At 42.6% G+C, this 17910-nt stretch overlaps 1 protein-coding gene across 1 annotated transcript in view; it reads right to left on the minus strand.

The window, feature by feature from the left end:
- Nucleotides 1–8581: 8581 nt before the first annotated feature.
- Nucleotides 8582–17910, minus strand: part of HAO1 (hydroxyacid oxidase 1) — a 30602-nt gene continuing 21273 nt past the window's right edge. The window contains exon 8 of the mRNA XM_056567839.1: nucleotides 8582–8837. Within this exon, the coding sequence (XP_056423814.1) occupies nucleotides 8770–8837 (68 nt within the window). The 3' untranslated portion in view covers nucleotides 8582–8769. The remainder of the gene's footprint in view (nucleotides 8838–17910) is intronic.

Raw genomic sequence — 17910 nt, forward strand, 5'->3', positions numbered from 1 at the left:
ATAGCATTGATCAGTGTTATCTGTGCTCGATTGCTCAAGCCTGGATGGGATTTCACTACGGCAGTCCCGAACAGCCCACAAAGCTAACTGGCAACGGCAATCTCCCATTTTAGATGCCGCAATTAACTTTGATTGGGGCATCTAAAGGGTTAATACTGGACATCAGCCCGATCGGCAATGTCCGGAATTAGCCACGGGTACTGGTTGCTGATAGCATCTGGGACCCACCGAGTATGATGCGCACTTACCTGCTGAGTGAGAGTCATACCGCGGAACCCGCAGTGGGCGTAAATATACGTCCATTTGTGGGAAGGGGTTAATGTTGTGCCTCCAAAACAGCACTGAAGACCTCTAAAGAAGCCTAAAAATGTATTTATATTGATTTAACACTATTTAATCTGCAGCATCACAGCCACAGTGGATACGGTACTTGTGAAGGTATTTTTAGAAAAACACAGCTGGTATCTTCCAGAAACAGTGTCACCTTTGTCCTCAGGTTGTGAGTGGTATTACAGCTCAGTTCCCTTAACCCCTTAAGGACATAGGGCGTATCCATACGCCCCCGTTTCCAAGTCCTTAAGGACCGAGGGCGTATGGATACGCCCTGAGCATTTCCGGCCCCCACCGCTAGCCGGAGGGGAGCCGGATGCCTGCTGAAATCGTTCAGCAGGCATCCCGGCATATCGCCCAGGGGGGTCATTATGTCCCCCCATGTCGGCGATTGCCGCAGATCGCTGGACAATTCAGTCCAGCGATCTGCGGCGGATTCCGGGTCAATCGGGTCTCCAGTGACCCGATGACCCGGAATTACTGGCTGATCGGGGCCGTCAGAGACGGCCCCGAACAGCCAGAGCCTGCAGGAGTGAGGTGGCACTGGTGCCACCTCACGATCGCCCTGATTCGTCGGCCGGATTACCGGCCGACCAATCAGGGCGCCTGCTGCGGGTGTCACTCCCGCAACCCGCTCCGCCCCTCTTCCGGAGGACGTGAGCGGGTGCGGGAAGACGACCCCGGGTGCTGGGGACCCCGATCCCCGGCGTCCCTGTTGGGATCGGGGCCCCAGGAGCGACGGCGGCGGCGAGGGACGGCGATCCTGTGTGGATCGTTGGAGGTGAGTGACAGCCTCCTGCTGTTGCTTAGCAACAGCTCCCAGCATGCAACAAGGGCATGCTGGGAGCTGTAGTTATGCAACAGCAGGAGGCAGACCACCACAACTCCCAGCATGCCCTTATGGGCATGCTGGGACTTGTAGTTTTGCAACAGCTGGAGGCACATTCTTTCCATGGAAAAGTGTACCTTCAGCTGTTGTGTAACTACAACTCCCAGCTTGCACAAACAGCTCAAGTGCATGCTGGGAGTTGTAGTGGTGCATCTGGTGGTTGCATAACTACAACTCCCAGCATGCCCGTTGGCTGTCGGTGACTGCTGAGAGTTGTGGTTTTGCAACAGCTGAAGGCACACTGAGTTAAGTAGTAAACCAGTGTGTCTCCAGCTGTTGCATAACTACAATCCCCAGCATCCCCAGCCAATGTAGTATGCCTCCGGCTGTTGCATAACTACAAGACCCAGCATGCCCTTCCGCTGTCCGTACATGCTGGGGGTTGTAGCTTTTGCAACAGCTGAAGGCACACTGGTTGCAAAACACTGAGTTTGTTACCAAACTCGGTGTTTCACAACCTGTGTGTCTCCAGCTGTTGCAAAACTACAACTCCCAGCATGCACTGATAGACCGTCCATGCTGGGAGTTGTAGTTTTGCAACAGCTGGATGTTCCCCCCCCCCCCCCCCCCCCAATGTGAATGTACAGGGTACACTCACATGGGCGGAGGATTACAGTAAGTATCCGGCTGCAAGTTTGAGCTGCAGCAAATTTTCGGCCGCTGCTCAAACTGCCAGCGAGAAACTACTGTGAACCCCCGCCCGTGCGACTGTACCCTAAAAACACTACACTACACTAACACAAAATAAAATAAAAAGTAAAAACACTACATATACACATACCCCTACAGAGCCCCCTCCCCTCCCCAATAAAAATGAAAAACGTCTGGTACGCCACTGTTTCCAGAACGGAGCCTCCAGCTGTTGCAAAACAACTACTCCCAGTATTGCCAGATAGTCACTGACTGTCCAGGCATGCTGGGAGTTTTACAACAGCTGGAGGCACCCTGTTTGGGAATCACTGGCGTAGAATACCCCTATGTCCACCCCTATGCAAGTCCCTAATTTAGGCCTCAAATGCGCATGGCGCTCTCACTTTGGAGCCCTGTCGTATTTCAAGGCAACAGTTTAGGGACACATATGGGGTATCGCCGTACTCGGGAGAAATTGGGCTTCAAATTTTGGCAGATATTTTCTGCTATTACCCTTTTTAAAAATGTAAAATTTTTGAGAAACCAAGCATTTTAGGTAAAAAAATTATAATTTTTTTTACATATGCAAAAGTCGTGAAACACCTGTGGGGTATTAAGGTTCACTTTACCCCTTGTTACGTTCCCTGAGGGGTCTAGTTTCCAAAATGGTATGCCATGTGTGTATTTTTGCTGTCCTGGCACCATAGGGGCTTCCTAAATGCGGCATGCCCCCAGAGCAAAATTTGCTTTCAAAAAGCCAAATGTGACTCCTTCTCTTCTGAGACCTGTAGTGCGCCAGCAGAGCAATTTTCACCCCCATATGGGGTGTTTTCTGAATCGGGAGAAATTGGGCTTCAAATTTTGGGGGGTATTTTCTGCTATTACACTTTTTAAAAATGTAAAATTTTTGGGAAATCAAGCATTTTAGGTAAAAAAAAAAATATTTTTTTTACATATGCAAAAGTCGTGAAACACCTGTGGGGTATTAAGGTTCACTTTACCCCTTGTTACGTTCCCTGAGGGGTCTAGTTTCCAAAATGGTATGCCATGTGTGTTTTTTTGCTGTCCTGGCACCATAGGGGCTTCCTAAAGGTGACATGCCCCCCAAAAACCATTTGTCGCTCCTTCCCTTCTGAGCCCTCTACTGCGCCCGCCGAACAATTAACATAGACATATGAGGTATGTGCTTACTCGAGAGAAATTGGGTTTCAAATACAAGTAAAAATTTTCTCCTTTTTACCCCTTTCAAAAATTTAAAAATTGGGTCTACAAGAACATGTGAGTGTAAAAAATGAAGATTTTGAATTTTCTCCTTCACTTTGCTGCTATTCCTGTGAAACACCTAAAGGGTTAATACACTTACTGAATGTCATTTTGAATACTTTGGGGGGTGTAGTTTTTATAATGGGGTCTTTTATGGGGTATTTATAATATGAAGACCCTTCAAATCCACTTCAAACCTGAACTGGTCCATGAAAAATAGCGAGTTTGAAAATTTTGTGAAAAATTTCCAAATTGCTGCTGAACTTTGAAGCCCTCTGGTGTCTTCCAAAAGTAAAAACTCATAAATTTTATGATGCAAACATAAAGTAGACATATTGTATATGTGAACCCAAAAAAAAATTATTTTGAATATCCATTTTCCTTACAAGCAGAGAGCTTCAAAGTTAGAAAAATGCAAAATTTTCATTTTTTTCATCAAATTTTGGGATTTTTCACCAAGAAAGGATGCAAGTTACCATAAAATTTTACCACTAAGTTAAAGTAGAATATGTCACGAAAAAACTATCTCGGAATCAGAATGATAACTAAAAGCATTCCAGAGTTATTAATGTTTAAAGTGACAGTGGTCAGAATTGCAAAAAACGCTCCGGTCCTTAAGGTGAAAAAGGGCTCGGTCCTTAAGGGGTTAAAGTGAATGGAGCATAGTTGTATTATCACAAACAAACTGGGGACAGGTGTGGCGCTGTTATAGTGACTATTTAATACTACAATTTCCGATAATGTAATATAATGATATTTGTTAATATCTTCTACCCTACATTGAAATAAAGGATTTATGTAGGATGTTAACTGGAAAATGTGAACCTCCCCCATCCCATGTGAAACCCAGCAGACAACCTTGACCAAATATATTAAGCCAAGCACTCCCATTTCTTGAAGGAGATTACTTTCTTTTGATAGATCTTGTGCAGATTTGTGCAGTGTTTTTACAGCCAGGATTTTCTTCTCTTAATTCCTTTTTAAGTAACAGCTTGGAACTTTTGAGTGAACCTTGTATTTGTTCCACAGATCTACTCCAGAGTCCTGGGAGAAAGTCTAACTTAACACCTGAGGTTCTTGATTCATATTTGTGGACCTGCTGAAAAGCATCTTTATGAAGGCCATAAATGATGTCTTCAGTGTTTCCAGACTCCTAAACAAGACAAGAAACACTAGATGTAGTGAAGAGCTGTTCTGTCATAATGAATTACTTCAGAGGTCTGACTCATTTGTAGTGTAACGTGTGGAAATAGTTTACACTCACACATTACCAATTTAGGCTTAGTGTATAGTTAGGTATGTTAATATTAGTAAGCTACGAAAGGTACGGAAGTCTGGGTCCTACACATGGCAATAACTCTTATGTTATGGTGTTACGGACATACAGAAACATTCCAGGCATAACTATAGATGGAACATGAGCTTATATCATATAAATATGTATTAGGATATTAACAGGAGCTAATCCATGATGCAGATGGAAAAGAAGACGACGACAGAGGAACCTCATTAAGCCAGGCTTCTACCGTGTGGAAAAAAGTAACCGCTTCCTTCAAATTTATTTGTTTTTTTAATATTAAAACTTTACAAGTTTAGTGTAATTTTGTAGTAGGATAGATGGAAAGATTATAAAAGACTTAAGAGACATTAAAAACAAATCTCTCAATTTAAAAATGGATTAACAGGATAAAAGAGTTACGCTATGTTCACACCACGTAATGTCCGCACAGAGAATCTTCGTGCGGACATTCCGAAAAATTGCGGGACCACGGAATGCATAGACGTCTATGCATTACATGCAGAGTCCGCAGAGAGAATGAGCCTGCTCATTCTTTCTGCGGACACAGAAACATCTGGCACGGAAATTCTGCCATGTTCCCAGCCCAGTGGAATCTTTGTTCCAGATTCCGCATTATATGGGAATTTGCTCCTGCTCTGGACAATTTCTGACATGGACAGAGGTGCCAGCAGAGAGCACTGTGGTCAGACAGGAAAGAAATTCAAAAAGAAAAGAACTTCCTGTGGAGTATACAGCAGCTGATAAGTACTAAAAGGATTACGTTTTTAATAGAAGTAATTTACAAATCTGTTTACTGACACCGGTTGATTTAAAAAAAAATTTTTTCCATCGGAGTACCCCTTTAAAGTCCCTAAGGGAGTTGTTTATCTTGGACAATCCATTTTTGTTAGAAAGAAAACAGCTCTACAGCAGTTCTTCAGCCATTTGGCTCAGGGTGCGGTGTAAGAGATAAAAAAAACACACTCACCTGCTCCTCACACTTATAAACAAGGAATGATGGTATTTGTAGTTCAAATAAACAATAAATCTCCATAAATATCTCTAAATGCTCTGAACAGTTTTTACCTTGGTTTGACTTTTGGACACACTATATAAAATATAATTTGTTATATCTGCAGCTCTGGATCCCATAGACATCATGTCAGTGTTAATAGTGGTGATGTCTGATAGGGATAGGAATGGGGGTACGTACCCTATTGCAACCAACAGATTTCCATTCCTTTTTTTTTTTTTTTTTTTGCAAATTTTTTTTTGCAAATTAAGTATGTATTGTTTCAGATTTCCATTCTTATTATTCATATGCACTATGGAAAAGTAGAGCTTAAAGGGGTACTCCACTGCTCAGCGTTTGGAACAAACATCACAAGCTCCCGACGCCAGCTCCAGTATTCGGAGCAGTTTGTTCCAAACGCTGAGCAGCAGAGTACCTCTTTAAATGTTATTGTTTACAAAGGGCATCCACAGCTTTTTGAGATATCGTAAATGTATTAAAAAAGTTATTCTTAACCCTTTCCTATACTAGTTTGTTCGTTTACTTTAAAGAGTAGCTATTAGAGATGAGCAAACTTACAGTAAATTCGATTTGTCACGAACTTCTCGGCTTGGCAGTTGATGACTTATCCTGCATAAAATAGTTCAGCTTTCAGGTGCTCCCGTGGGCTGGAAAAGGTGGATACAGTCCTAGGAGACTCTTTCCTAGGAATGTATCCACCTTTTCCAGCCCACCGGAGCACCTGAAAGCTGAACTAATTTATGCAGGATAAGTCATCAACTGCCGAGCCGAGAAGTTCGTGACGAATCGATTTTACTGTAAGTTCGCTCATCTCTAGTAGCTATCACTAACTTAAATTTCCCTGATCCCCCTCCCCATCTGTCCCTGACACTAACTACATCTATCCACGTATTTATTTTTATCGAAAACCCCATAAAATTCCTTTTTTAGATTAGCTTCGGTAGCTCAGAGTTGAGCTCTCTGGGGAGGGCAGGAAGTGGGCGGTCCCGGCAGGCGCGACGTCATCTGAAGCCTGACCGGGGCTCGCTTCTGCCAGTCACCTCTCTCTCCTGCAGCTCACGCCCTGCAATGAATGAGGAGAGGGAGATGCAGGGGGGGGCGGGGATATTTAAATTTTGCGCACCGCGTGTGCATGAGCGCTGTGCTCGCTCTCTGCCTGTATAGGAAACAGGCAGAGAGCGAGCACAGCGCTCGTGTGCGCGGCGCGCAAAATTCAAATATCCCCGCCCCCCCTGCATCTCCCTCTCCTCATTCACGTGAACGCGCATTCCGGACTACGGCCAGCGTTGGTCCGAACGTGATCAACGTATGGGGGGGGGGGGAAGTAATCCTGAGCCATATAGGGTAACACCTAGTGGCCAGGTTTTCAAATGTAAAAAAAACATGTATAACATGATTTTTTTTTTAATAAAATATATTACAAAATTTTTTCTTTTTACATAATCTATTTAATATATATATATATATTTTTTTTTTTTGAGTACCCGTTTAAAAGTGGCATTTAATACAGCTATATATAGATAGGTAGATAGATAAATATTAGTGAGACAGGTGGTGTACGTGTGGGGGGTGTGTGTGTGTGTGGGGGAGTCGCTATATTTCCCCAAGGTACCTGTGATATCTCATCCAAGGAAAGTTAAGTAATGGTTAAGTCTCTAGCAGACCATAACTGCTAGGGACTTTTGGTAAGTCCTATGTTCAGATTTTATGGAATGAAAAACAGTATTGGTAGGGGGTCCAGATACGGAGCCATTAACTATTCCGGGGCCGCGGACCCGATCGTAGTCAGCTAGTGACTACAATCTGGTCATTTTCTTAGCATGACCATGATTTTCCGTCCGAGTCAAAAATCAGATCCCCTGAGAAAATGACCAGATCGCGTCCGCAGCCCAAGAGTAGTTAATGGCTTCATATCTGTCCATACCTATCCATGGACCGATACGATTTCAGGCGATTTGAGCTTCCGAAATCGTATCTGTGAATCGGAAGGTCAAATCGTGATGTGAAGCCAGTCTCTTTTATGTCTGTGGTCTATGAACAAAGCAATTAAAGGGGAATATCTATTATCAGAGGGGATTCCCTGCATCAATCAGGTAACCTACCCTAGAAAGGACCACAGGGCTGTCTGATCAGAGAGCATGCTCCTAGAGCACAGTAAACGTAGCTCTAGCAGAGCCCAGTGTCCAGGTGAAATTGCACATAATGTAATAACATACAGTCTGTATGAAATTGAAGTCTAAAAAAAATCAAGCAATTAAAAAAAAAATACACATTGGGTATCAGCGTGCCTCTAATACACTCAAAAATTAGTTAAATAGGGTACCATATTTAATGTGAAGAGTAAATGCTGTAAAGAATCAACAAAAAAATGCAAAATAACTCAAACACAAAGAGGCCAAAATGAAAAATGAATTGAGGGGTTAACAGATGGCATAAAAATGTATGGCCTACAGATAGCACATATACATTGGGAAGTTCCCATGAAGTGCATGAAGTAGGGAACACCGATAACAATCTGTGTAGAACATGCTGATAGATTATAGGCAACCTGCTATAAATAAATAAATAAAAATTATAATATTGTATGTTCATTCATGAGTCTTTCTCATTTCAGCTTTGCTCCATGGTGCCCGGCTTGCCAGCAGATAAAGCCCGAGTGGGAGAATTTTGCAAAACGAAGTCCTCGCCTTGATGTCAATGTAGCCAAGGTGGACGTGACTGAAGAACCAGGTACTGTGCACAATGAAATCTTTAACTGTACTTGTTGTCTATGTTGGTAAGTGTTTTTGCTTGTCCTATTTTTGCATGCACACTATTTACCTTTACACCGACACATAGTTATGTAGCAGCAGGCCAGGGGCTGTTATGCCAAGGCAGGGGTGATAGATAGATATTTCAGTGATAGATTGAAGCCCAGTGATGTTGTCCCCATACTACAGTCATGGCCGTAAATGTTGACACCCCTGAAATTTTTCAAGAAAATGAAGTATTTCTCACAGAAAAGGATTGCAGTAACACATGTTTTGCTATACACACGTTTATTCCCTTTGTGTGTATCCCTGTATCCATATTTTATAGAAGAGCTATCCACATTACACAAAAAAAACCTGTTCATAGGAATATACACGAGCCAAAACAGCAGAAAATCATGTAGTTTCTTGATTTAATTTATTTCATAAAAACATACACAGATACACAGAAAATATCACAACCAATACAAAGTTCTTTTTTAACTTATTTTCACCATCCACTACATCAGTGTTTTTGTCTTCAGTCGCTTTACATTTCATTTTTCTGGACCCATGGATTCTGGCCTCTATTGGTTTTTCAGTGTTCTATAGTGTTCTATATTTTCGAAAGAAAGCGGTCCTCATGAACATATGACTTGTCTATTTCTTTCACATTACAGCACCCTGTAAAAAGATGGGTATCTTGTTCAAAGCACATGTAATATATTGACACCTAGCGTCCTTAGTCCACTTGTCACATATACAATTGAGTTCCTATATTGTTAATATTAATCAAACAAAAGAGCCCATGCTCTCGGAGCTCCCACAAGTCTCCACAATGCACTCTAGGTAATACACATATGCAGGGCAATCAACAAAGGCTGTACGCCGGTTAATCTTTATAACAACGGTGAGATCCTTTTAGGACATAACTGACGATACATCTTACAAGACATAGGTAATTTTCATCTGTATAGCAGAAGCTTAAACATTTGTTGTAGCAATCCCAGTCATGGCACAACGTTTTAGGGGCAGACTCCCTTATTCTGGCGCATGAATAAGGGGATTCGCCTCTGAAACACTGTTGTAACGGGTCTCGACAGGTGGTGGATCCTCTGGGCCTGTGTGGATGATGACGTGAGCCGTGCCAGGGAGCGGAATCTAAGGTGCCGCTGGTTTTCAACCAGAGCCCGCTGCAAAGCGGGATGGTCTTGCAGCGGCAGGCTGTACCCAGGTCGCTACCCCTGGCATGACTCATCCACACAGGTAGCTGGGAGGTGGTGTGGCACAAAAGGAGACTGGCAGGACGTGGCAAGATGGCAGAAGGTCAGGGCAGGTAACACAAGTAACAAGTAACAGGTACATGGTAACAGAAACACAGGACTTTCCCTATGGCACTAGGAAACCAAAAATCCGGCAGGGAACCAAGGGAGGAGCTGATATTTAAGAACCAGGGTGCAGGTGTAGACACTTGACTAAATGAGCACTGGCTCTTTAAGAGCGAGAGCTACGGCGCGCACGCACCCTAGGAAGCGGGGGTACGTGCACCGGAGCTGCGAGGATGGTGAGTAACGGGCTGGGATTCGAATGCGGGCGTGTCCCGCGATACAAATCCCAGCCCCACCGGCAGCGGGGACATAACAGAGCACTCACGGCCACCGTGTCTGGCCGGAGCGCGGTTGTTACAGTACCCCCCACCCTTTGGTATCCCCCGCTTCTTTGGAAATCTGGAAAAAGCATTGGCTCTGTAGCTTTTACTAGCAAGCCTAAGAGGAGGCACGAGACAGTAATCTTGGCAATATTGTCCCCAACAAGTGATTTCACCGGATTTCCAGTCCAGTTGTGGAGAATGACGTTGAAGCCGAGGAAGACCAAGAAGAAGCTCTGAAGTACAATGTGCTAGCGCACAAAACTAATTTTTTTCCTTATGCAAATTCCCCACTTACATGACGAGGGGTTCAGTGCGGAATTGCACCTTATAGTTTAGATTTTTTCCATTAACAGAAGATATGTAGAAGGTCTTGGCAAGACGAGACACTGGAAGACGGTGTTTATGGACCTGGGAGGCACCAATAAAGTTGCCAGTGGAACCAGAGCCCAAAAGAGCAGAAGCGATGAAAGACGTCTTTAGAGCGTAAAATACCTCCGGTGTGCATGTGCCCTAGGAAGCAGGGGCACGTGCACCGGGGCTGCGAGGACAGGGAGGTGAGCGACGGGACAGCATTTGCATGCGGGCGCAGCCCGCGATGCGAATCCCAACCCCTGCCGGCAGCGGGGACATGACAGAGCGCTCATGGCCAGCGTGTCTGGCCGGAGCGCAGATGTTACAACTGTGCCATGACTGGGGAAGTGTTTAAGCTTCTGCTGTACAGATGAAAATTACCTATGTCTTGTAAGATGTATCCTTGTGAAAAATGAAAAAAGGAATAGAGAAATGTATCTTTCAGCGAAATTGTGAGTTGTGTCCTAAAATGATCTCACCGTTGTCGGGGTGCATTCACACCACGTTTTTGCAATACAGTTCCCGTATCAGGTTTTTGATGAAAAAAGGATTCCTCAAAACCTGACTAAACTGTATCAAAATGTGTGTAGAAATTTTAACCCGTATACGGTTAAAAAACGTATACAGTTTGAAAAATGACATCCGGTTGCATCCGTTTAAAAAAAAAAAAATTATAAGTTTTTAACTTTTCACTTTCTTGTTTGATTGAAATTCTAAGAAAAAAACTTTCAGCGTGCACTGGGCATGTCATGTATGGTGCAAACCGGATGGTTTTCGGTTTGCACCATACAGTTTTCACCTGGACCAAAAACCATGGTACGGGAAAAAAAAAAACGCACAAAACTGTACAAGATCAAAAATGGATGCAATAGGATGCATCGTTTGGCATACAGTTTTCAATGGAGAGTCAATGCATATGGTTTTCAATACGGTTCCTTACGGTTTTCAAATTGAAATTGTATACGGGAACTGTATTGCAAAAACATGGTGTGAATGCACCCTTATAAAGATTAACCGGCATGCAGCCTTTGTTGATTGCCCTGCATATATGTATTACCCAGCGTCCTTAGGGCAGACTAATTTGCATGACATTTATTACATTGAGCTCATATGTGATAAATGTTATTTTACTGCTTTCATACTTTAAGGGTAGGGTCACACTGAGCAGATATGCAGCCTATTTGATGCCCTGAGAACATGCTGTGTATGGTGGGAAATATGCTGTGTATGCGCTAGAATCAGACACATGGCCTTTCCCAGAGCAGCCCTGTGTCTGCAATAAGGTTCGGAAGCCGGCTGCGTGTCACAGTTATGTTGGTGCGCTCGGCCCGCCTCCAAACCTTATTGTAGACACAGGGCTGCGGTGGGGAAATCAATGTATCTGCTCCTAGTGCATATGCAGCATGTTTCCCACAGCTCCACAGATTTCTGGCAGCATCAAATACACTGCGTATTCACTCAGTGTGACCCTACCCTAAAACATAATCTCAAGTTGTACTGTGGTGTCCCCGCACCAATGGCTGTTCTGTGGCTGTACCCTTAAGAGAGAGTAGTGAACCCCATGTAACCCTGCCTGCCAATGGGAACCCCTAAAGTATACCCTATGTAGTGTAGGGGGGGGGAGTTGTCTCAGTTTAGTTACTGCTGAGCTACAGTGAAGTTCAGATGTGCTGTGGTGTTACAAGTCACATTTTATTGGTTGCCCTAGTGGCAATGTTTGTTACAATGGACTACATTGGAGAATATGACTGGGCCCACATTGATGACATCTGAGGGATGGGTTATATATACCCCCTCCGCCATTTTGGCAGCTGCCATTGCCACCATTGCCTCTTGAGAAAGCCGCGGAGGCGGCGAAACATGTAGAGGCGGCAATTGTGTGTATTTTTTTAGCGACACCAGAGTGATCCCCTGAACAGGCAGCCACTGCAGGGCTACCTAGTACCTGAGAGGACATTGATCCTATAGATGCACCCACTGATATATTTGGATCACATGGTTGTCAGTTTTAATCGTTTTGTTGTGGGAATTACTTTTTAACAATTATTAATAAAAGTTAATTTTTAAGGGGTAAGCAATAGGGGTTTACACCCCGGGCTTCGGCCTTGGGGTTTAGTTATTGAGTCTGTGGTGTTGTGTGCTCCAAGGGAAGGCCTAACTCAAATCTACTTCTTCCGGTCATTCTTCCAGGATCTCCCGTATGGTGGAAGTTCATGCCCCTGCAGAGAAGGCTTCAATACCTTGATAGAACCTAACCTACCAGGATTCATCCACCCATCTTACAAATCAGTATATATCCGTTTGGTTAAAGCACCACAAGTCCCAGAAAGGCAACATGGCTCCCAAGAGGTTACGCTGCATCCTCTCACCTAAAACCAACTGTCGATGTAACACTATCTGCACCCAGCTCAGTCAAGACAGTTAACCATAACCTGATGTCGATGTGTTCATTTACTCCCCGTGTCTGGTCCAAAAGAACCAGTCTCCAACCTCGGACCGTGTATAGGATAACGGTGCCCTGGCGTAACGAAGTGATCATGTATTTCTCCTAACACCCTGTGGCTACCACATTATTGATTTAAACAAGAGACCATTAAATGGTCACTGTAATTATGAAAAACTTTCCACTCAGACTATTAAATTGCCACCCTGGCCTGAACTTGCACTATGACAACTCAAATCTATCGGATCATGTAGCTTAACATAACTTATCACAACTCCAGGTAGGAGTTAAAATCATCTTTACAGGCATAGCTCTAGATTTGGGAACTTATGCTTGTATGCAATTTCTGTTTTTTCATAGTGTCTACAGGGTGGAGCCCACTGATTAATTTTCTACATAAAAAAAAAAAAAAATTCCCTATTCCCCTTGCCCCAACAAAAAATATCTTTATTTGTTTGCGTCAATAAATGTGATGCCAAATTGAAAGATATCATTGCAAAGTACAATTAGTCATTTGGACAGAAAAATAAAATAGTTCTGTCTCTTAAAGTGTGAGAGGAAGAACGAAAATGCAAAAGTGAAAAATGGCTACCAAACCCACTGTGTCCTTAATGGGTTAAACCATGCCAAAATAGGATCGGTCTCCTTTAACACAACAAAATGTAAGATTTATTAGTTTTTAGCTGTCTTGTCTTTGAAGAGATTAAAATAACAACAAAGAACCTGCTTTCAATAAAGAGATTAAAACCTAAGAACAGTAAATAAATAGGTTGAAGTCTGAATTGTTGAGCATGTCAGTCATTACCTGAACTCTTTTGTCTTGGGTAAAACCATTCATTGAAATGTGACAGAGAAGCTTGACACCTGCTATAAATCCTCTTTTAATGAACCGGCCAAATAAAGTGGGTTTATGGGGTATTACATGGTTAATGTAAGGTCTAAGCACTGCACAAATACATTGCAAAATAATTAGGATGAAGCTCTATAGGGTAAAGTAGATTTCTGGACCAAGCCTAGTTTGCAGTACAGGTATTCTTTGTACATGGCGAGATAGGATGTAATAAAGATTTGTTCTAGTTATTAATTTATTCTAAATATAAAAACAATCACCATGATGGGGATTTATTATCGTGAAATCCACACTTCTTTCTCTGGTTGTGAGACACAATTTTGCCGCATTGCCTGTGCCTAAGGGTCTATTCAATTGGCAGAATTTCCGCTTGCGGAATTCCGCCTCAAATTAAAGCCCATATACTTCTATGGGATTTCACACTCCCATTCACCCTTCTGAATTTCTACTTGTGTGAATGGGAGTGCAAAATCCCATAGAAGTCTATGGGCTTTAATTTGAGGCGGAATTCCACAAGCGGAAATTCTGCCATGTGAATAGACCCTAAGGCTAGGTTCAAACTTCTGAAATGCCAGATAATAGATGCAGTAGAGAATGATGATCTAGGCACTGCTTGCTATGACCGTATGTATCTGATGTAGATAGCCATGTGTGGGGGTCTCTGAGCTGGGAGGTGCTGCTGTTCTGACAAGTGCTCAATGAACTTCAACAGTAGTAGATAGTAAGACAAGCACACTCACCTGGCTTTTCCAATCGTCTTGCTTTATTCAGAAAACTGAAGTTTCATTTCATGCTGTTCAGTAAAAAGCTACCCTCATGTGCTGTGCAGAGCAGAGCAGGGACGTTCCACCTGGGTGACAGCGGCTGTTTCACGCTGGTCGGCGTTTCCTCAGGCTCCATCGGTGACATCATCCTACTGCAGGTGAGTGTCTTATATACAGGTGTGTTCCCATGGAAACCACACATATACAAACCAAATTAAACAATACATTAAATACCTGTTAAAAACAATCCAGTTACTTAGACTGGCTGTTGTCACCACTACTGGAACACCTGCCCACTTCTCTTAGGGACACAGGGGATCTCATCAAACTCCTCACCGATTTTCAATGGCAGAACACATATTTCTTAGCCTCCATAGATGTGGAGAGCCTCTATACCCGCATCCCTCATGATGTGGGTATAGAGGTAATCAGAGAAGTCTTACAGGAAGCAGACAAATCACCAGAATTCAGTGAATTCATGGCAGAAGCACACAGAGTTATTCTAGAGAATAATGTATTCCAACAAAATGGCAGCTGGTACAGACAAATGCAAGGAACAGCAATGGGCACGTTCATCTAATGCACCTTTGCTAATCTGTCCCTATCAATACTAGAAAGAAAATAAATTTTCACAACCCGTAATGTGAAACACATTAAGATGATCCTCCGCTTCGTGGACGACATATTTGTCCTTTGGGAAGGGGATGAAAACACTTTCAACAATATTGCTAAACACCTGAATAATAATGATGTGAACATGACATTTACCACCTGTTATGGAGGAGACTCCCTAGAATTTTTTTACACTAAAATCATGGTACAAAACGGACAACTTATTACCACAGGATACAGAAAAGATACCTCCCGGAATGCTCTTCTTCACTTCGATAGTTCCCATCCCTATCACGCGAAGAGCAGCATTCCATATAGTCAGTTTATACGGCTAAAATGGATCAACAGTAACACTGAAATGTATCATACCCAGGCAGAAGAACTCAAGATCCGTCTATTAGAGAGGGGGTACCCTTTTAATAGAAAATGCATACAACAAAGCAGAAAAAAAATAGAAATGAATTACTGCACAAAAAAAAAAGGATAGGAATGAAAAAAAAGAGAGATTTGTATTCTCGTTTGATAATAACCCATTAAACACAACCATTAGACAAGTCATTCAAAAATTCTGGTGCATCATAGAACAGGATGAACATCTGACAGATGCTTAAATGGTCCCATTATTAATATCGATGAAACCACACAATAGGCAACTTCCACAAGAAGGGAATAAATAAAAATACTGAAAAGAAGGGGGAACTTTAAATGTGGGAACTGCACCATATGCGAATATAACCTGGCATTACCAGTGTTTGATATAGGAGGCAGACACATCATAGTAAACCAGTAAATCACATGTCAAACAACTTTTGTAGTATACATTATAATGTGCCCGTGTAGCATTTTCTTTATAGGGAAGACACAGAGAAAACTGAATATACGCATCAAAGAGCACTTTAGATCACTCAGAACCAAAGTAGGAGCCACTTGTTTTATTATGCATATAGATCAAAAGCATCAGAACAATATAAAATGCATAACATTTGCAGGGATTGAATGTGTAAAAAAACACCCAAGAGGTGGAAATAGAAAAAAGGAATTGTTGCGCTGCAAAGCTAAATGGATCAGCAGAATCAATGCTATGAGTCCGCTGGGTCTTAAGGAGCGCAATGAGCTGAATGCCTTCCTTTAATACACGGGGAGTGGATTGTTTTTAGCAGGTATTCAATGTATTGTTTAATATGGTTTGTATATGTGTGGTTTCCATGGGAACACACCTGTATATAAGACACTCACCTGCAGCGGGATGACGTCACTGAGGGGGCCTGAGGAAACGCCGTGAAATGGCCGCTTTCGCCCAGGTGGAACGTCCCTGCTAATCTGCTCTGCACAGCACACGAGGGTAACTCTGTACCAAACAGCCTGAAATGAAACTACAGTTTACTGAATAAAGCAAGACGATCGGAAAAGCCGGGTGAGTGCGCTTCTCTTACTATCTACTACTGTTGAACTTCTGAAATTCGAAGCAGAAGACATTGGTGAGTGCACTAAGGACCAAAGTTATGCCCCTTTTGGACCATTTGGTCACTTGACCAGAACCATGTAAAAATTCTGACTAAACTTCGTCCGGAAATTCTGCCTGCAAATGAGAGTCCCATAGAAGTCAATGGGATCTTGCGGCGAAAATCCGCCTGAAAAAAGAGCACCACCATTCTTCAGGCGGAAATTTGAAAGCGAAAATTCCGCTTCAAAAATTCCAAAGTGTGAATGGGTGCATGAAAAACCCATTGATCCACATGTACATTTTAGTAAGCAGAATTTCTGTCTGCAATTTTAACCCCTTAAGGACTGACACATTTTTTACTTTAATGACCAGGCTCTTTTTCTTTTTTATTTGACGTGTGTCTCTTTAAATGGTAATAACTTTAGAAGGCTTTTTCTGAGCAGAGCGATTCTGATATCGTTTTTTCGTGACATATTGTACTTTATATAAGTGGTGCATTTTTTGTGAAAAACTCCAAAATATTGTGAAAAACTGGAAAATTTCTGGCAATTTTTAAATTTTTTACATTTTTTTATGGTGTACACTGTGCGGTAAAAGTGATGTCATATTTATTCTGTGGGTAGTACGATTATGGTGATACACATTTTCTCTGCGTGATACATGCTTTCTATGTTCTTTTTCCTTTTCTGAGCAAAATTTTTTTTCTGTCATTCATTTTCCAACAGCCGTAACTTTTTAATTTTTCATCTGACGCCATTGAGTAATGGCTTATTTTTTGCGGGATGAGCTGTACTTTTCATTGGTATAATTTTTGCTACCTTTTGATCTTTTTCCGCTATTTGTACCAAAATAGGCAAATTTTTCTCTTTATTGTTGTTGTTTTTTTTATGGCGTTCACAGTACGGGATAATCTGCATTAAAGTTTTATAGTACATGTCATTACGGACGTGGCAATACCTATTATGTATATAATTTGTGTTTTTGATCTCTTTTGGTGATAATACAGGGCTTTTATTGGGAAAGGGGCATTTTTTTTATTTATTTTTTTACACTTCATACTTTTATCTAAGAACGTTTTATAATTTTTTTACAGGTTATGCTATGCTGCAACACATTTGCACTGCAGCACAGTATGACCCGATCAGCTGCACACAGAACAGCCTGTGGCTGGATCTCACAGGCTTCCGTAGCAGGCAGACAGGAGGTCATGATCTGACCTCCTGCTGCCATAGCAACCAACAACGACCCACGATCGTATCACAGCGATGCGTGATCAGGATTGGTCACAGCATCTATTGGGTTAATGCTGTCGGGAACGGCACGATCGCAGCTGTGGCACCCTGACAGCTGTGCCGGGACTCCGGCTGGGATTGACAGCCGGATCCCGCTGCCGATCTCCTGCGCCCTATCCTATAACTATAATAGAAATGGGGCATAAATTGGATGCAGTGAACTACACTGGAAGTCACTGCAGACCAAGAAAGCAAACAAAGATGGTGGTATGGACTGTAGTTACAAACATGCATTTGCCTGGTCTTCGTGACTTCTTCAAGAGAAAAACTCTTTACAAGACTGATCCGCCAGGTGTAAGTATGACACACACAGCGACTTTGGTGTCCTCTATTTGTCATGCATAACCAGT

Source organism: Hyla sarda, chromosome 3 (assembly GCF_029499605.1).
Source record: "Hyla sarda isolate aHylSar1 chromosome 3, aHylSar1.hap1, whole genome shotgun sequence".
Taxonomy (NCBI): domain Eukaryota; kingdom Metazoa; phylum Chordata; class Amphibia; order Anura; family Hylidae; genus Hyla; species Hyla sarda.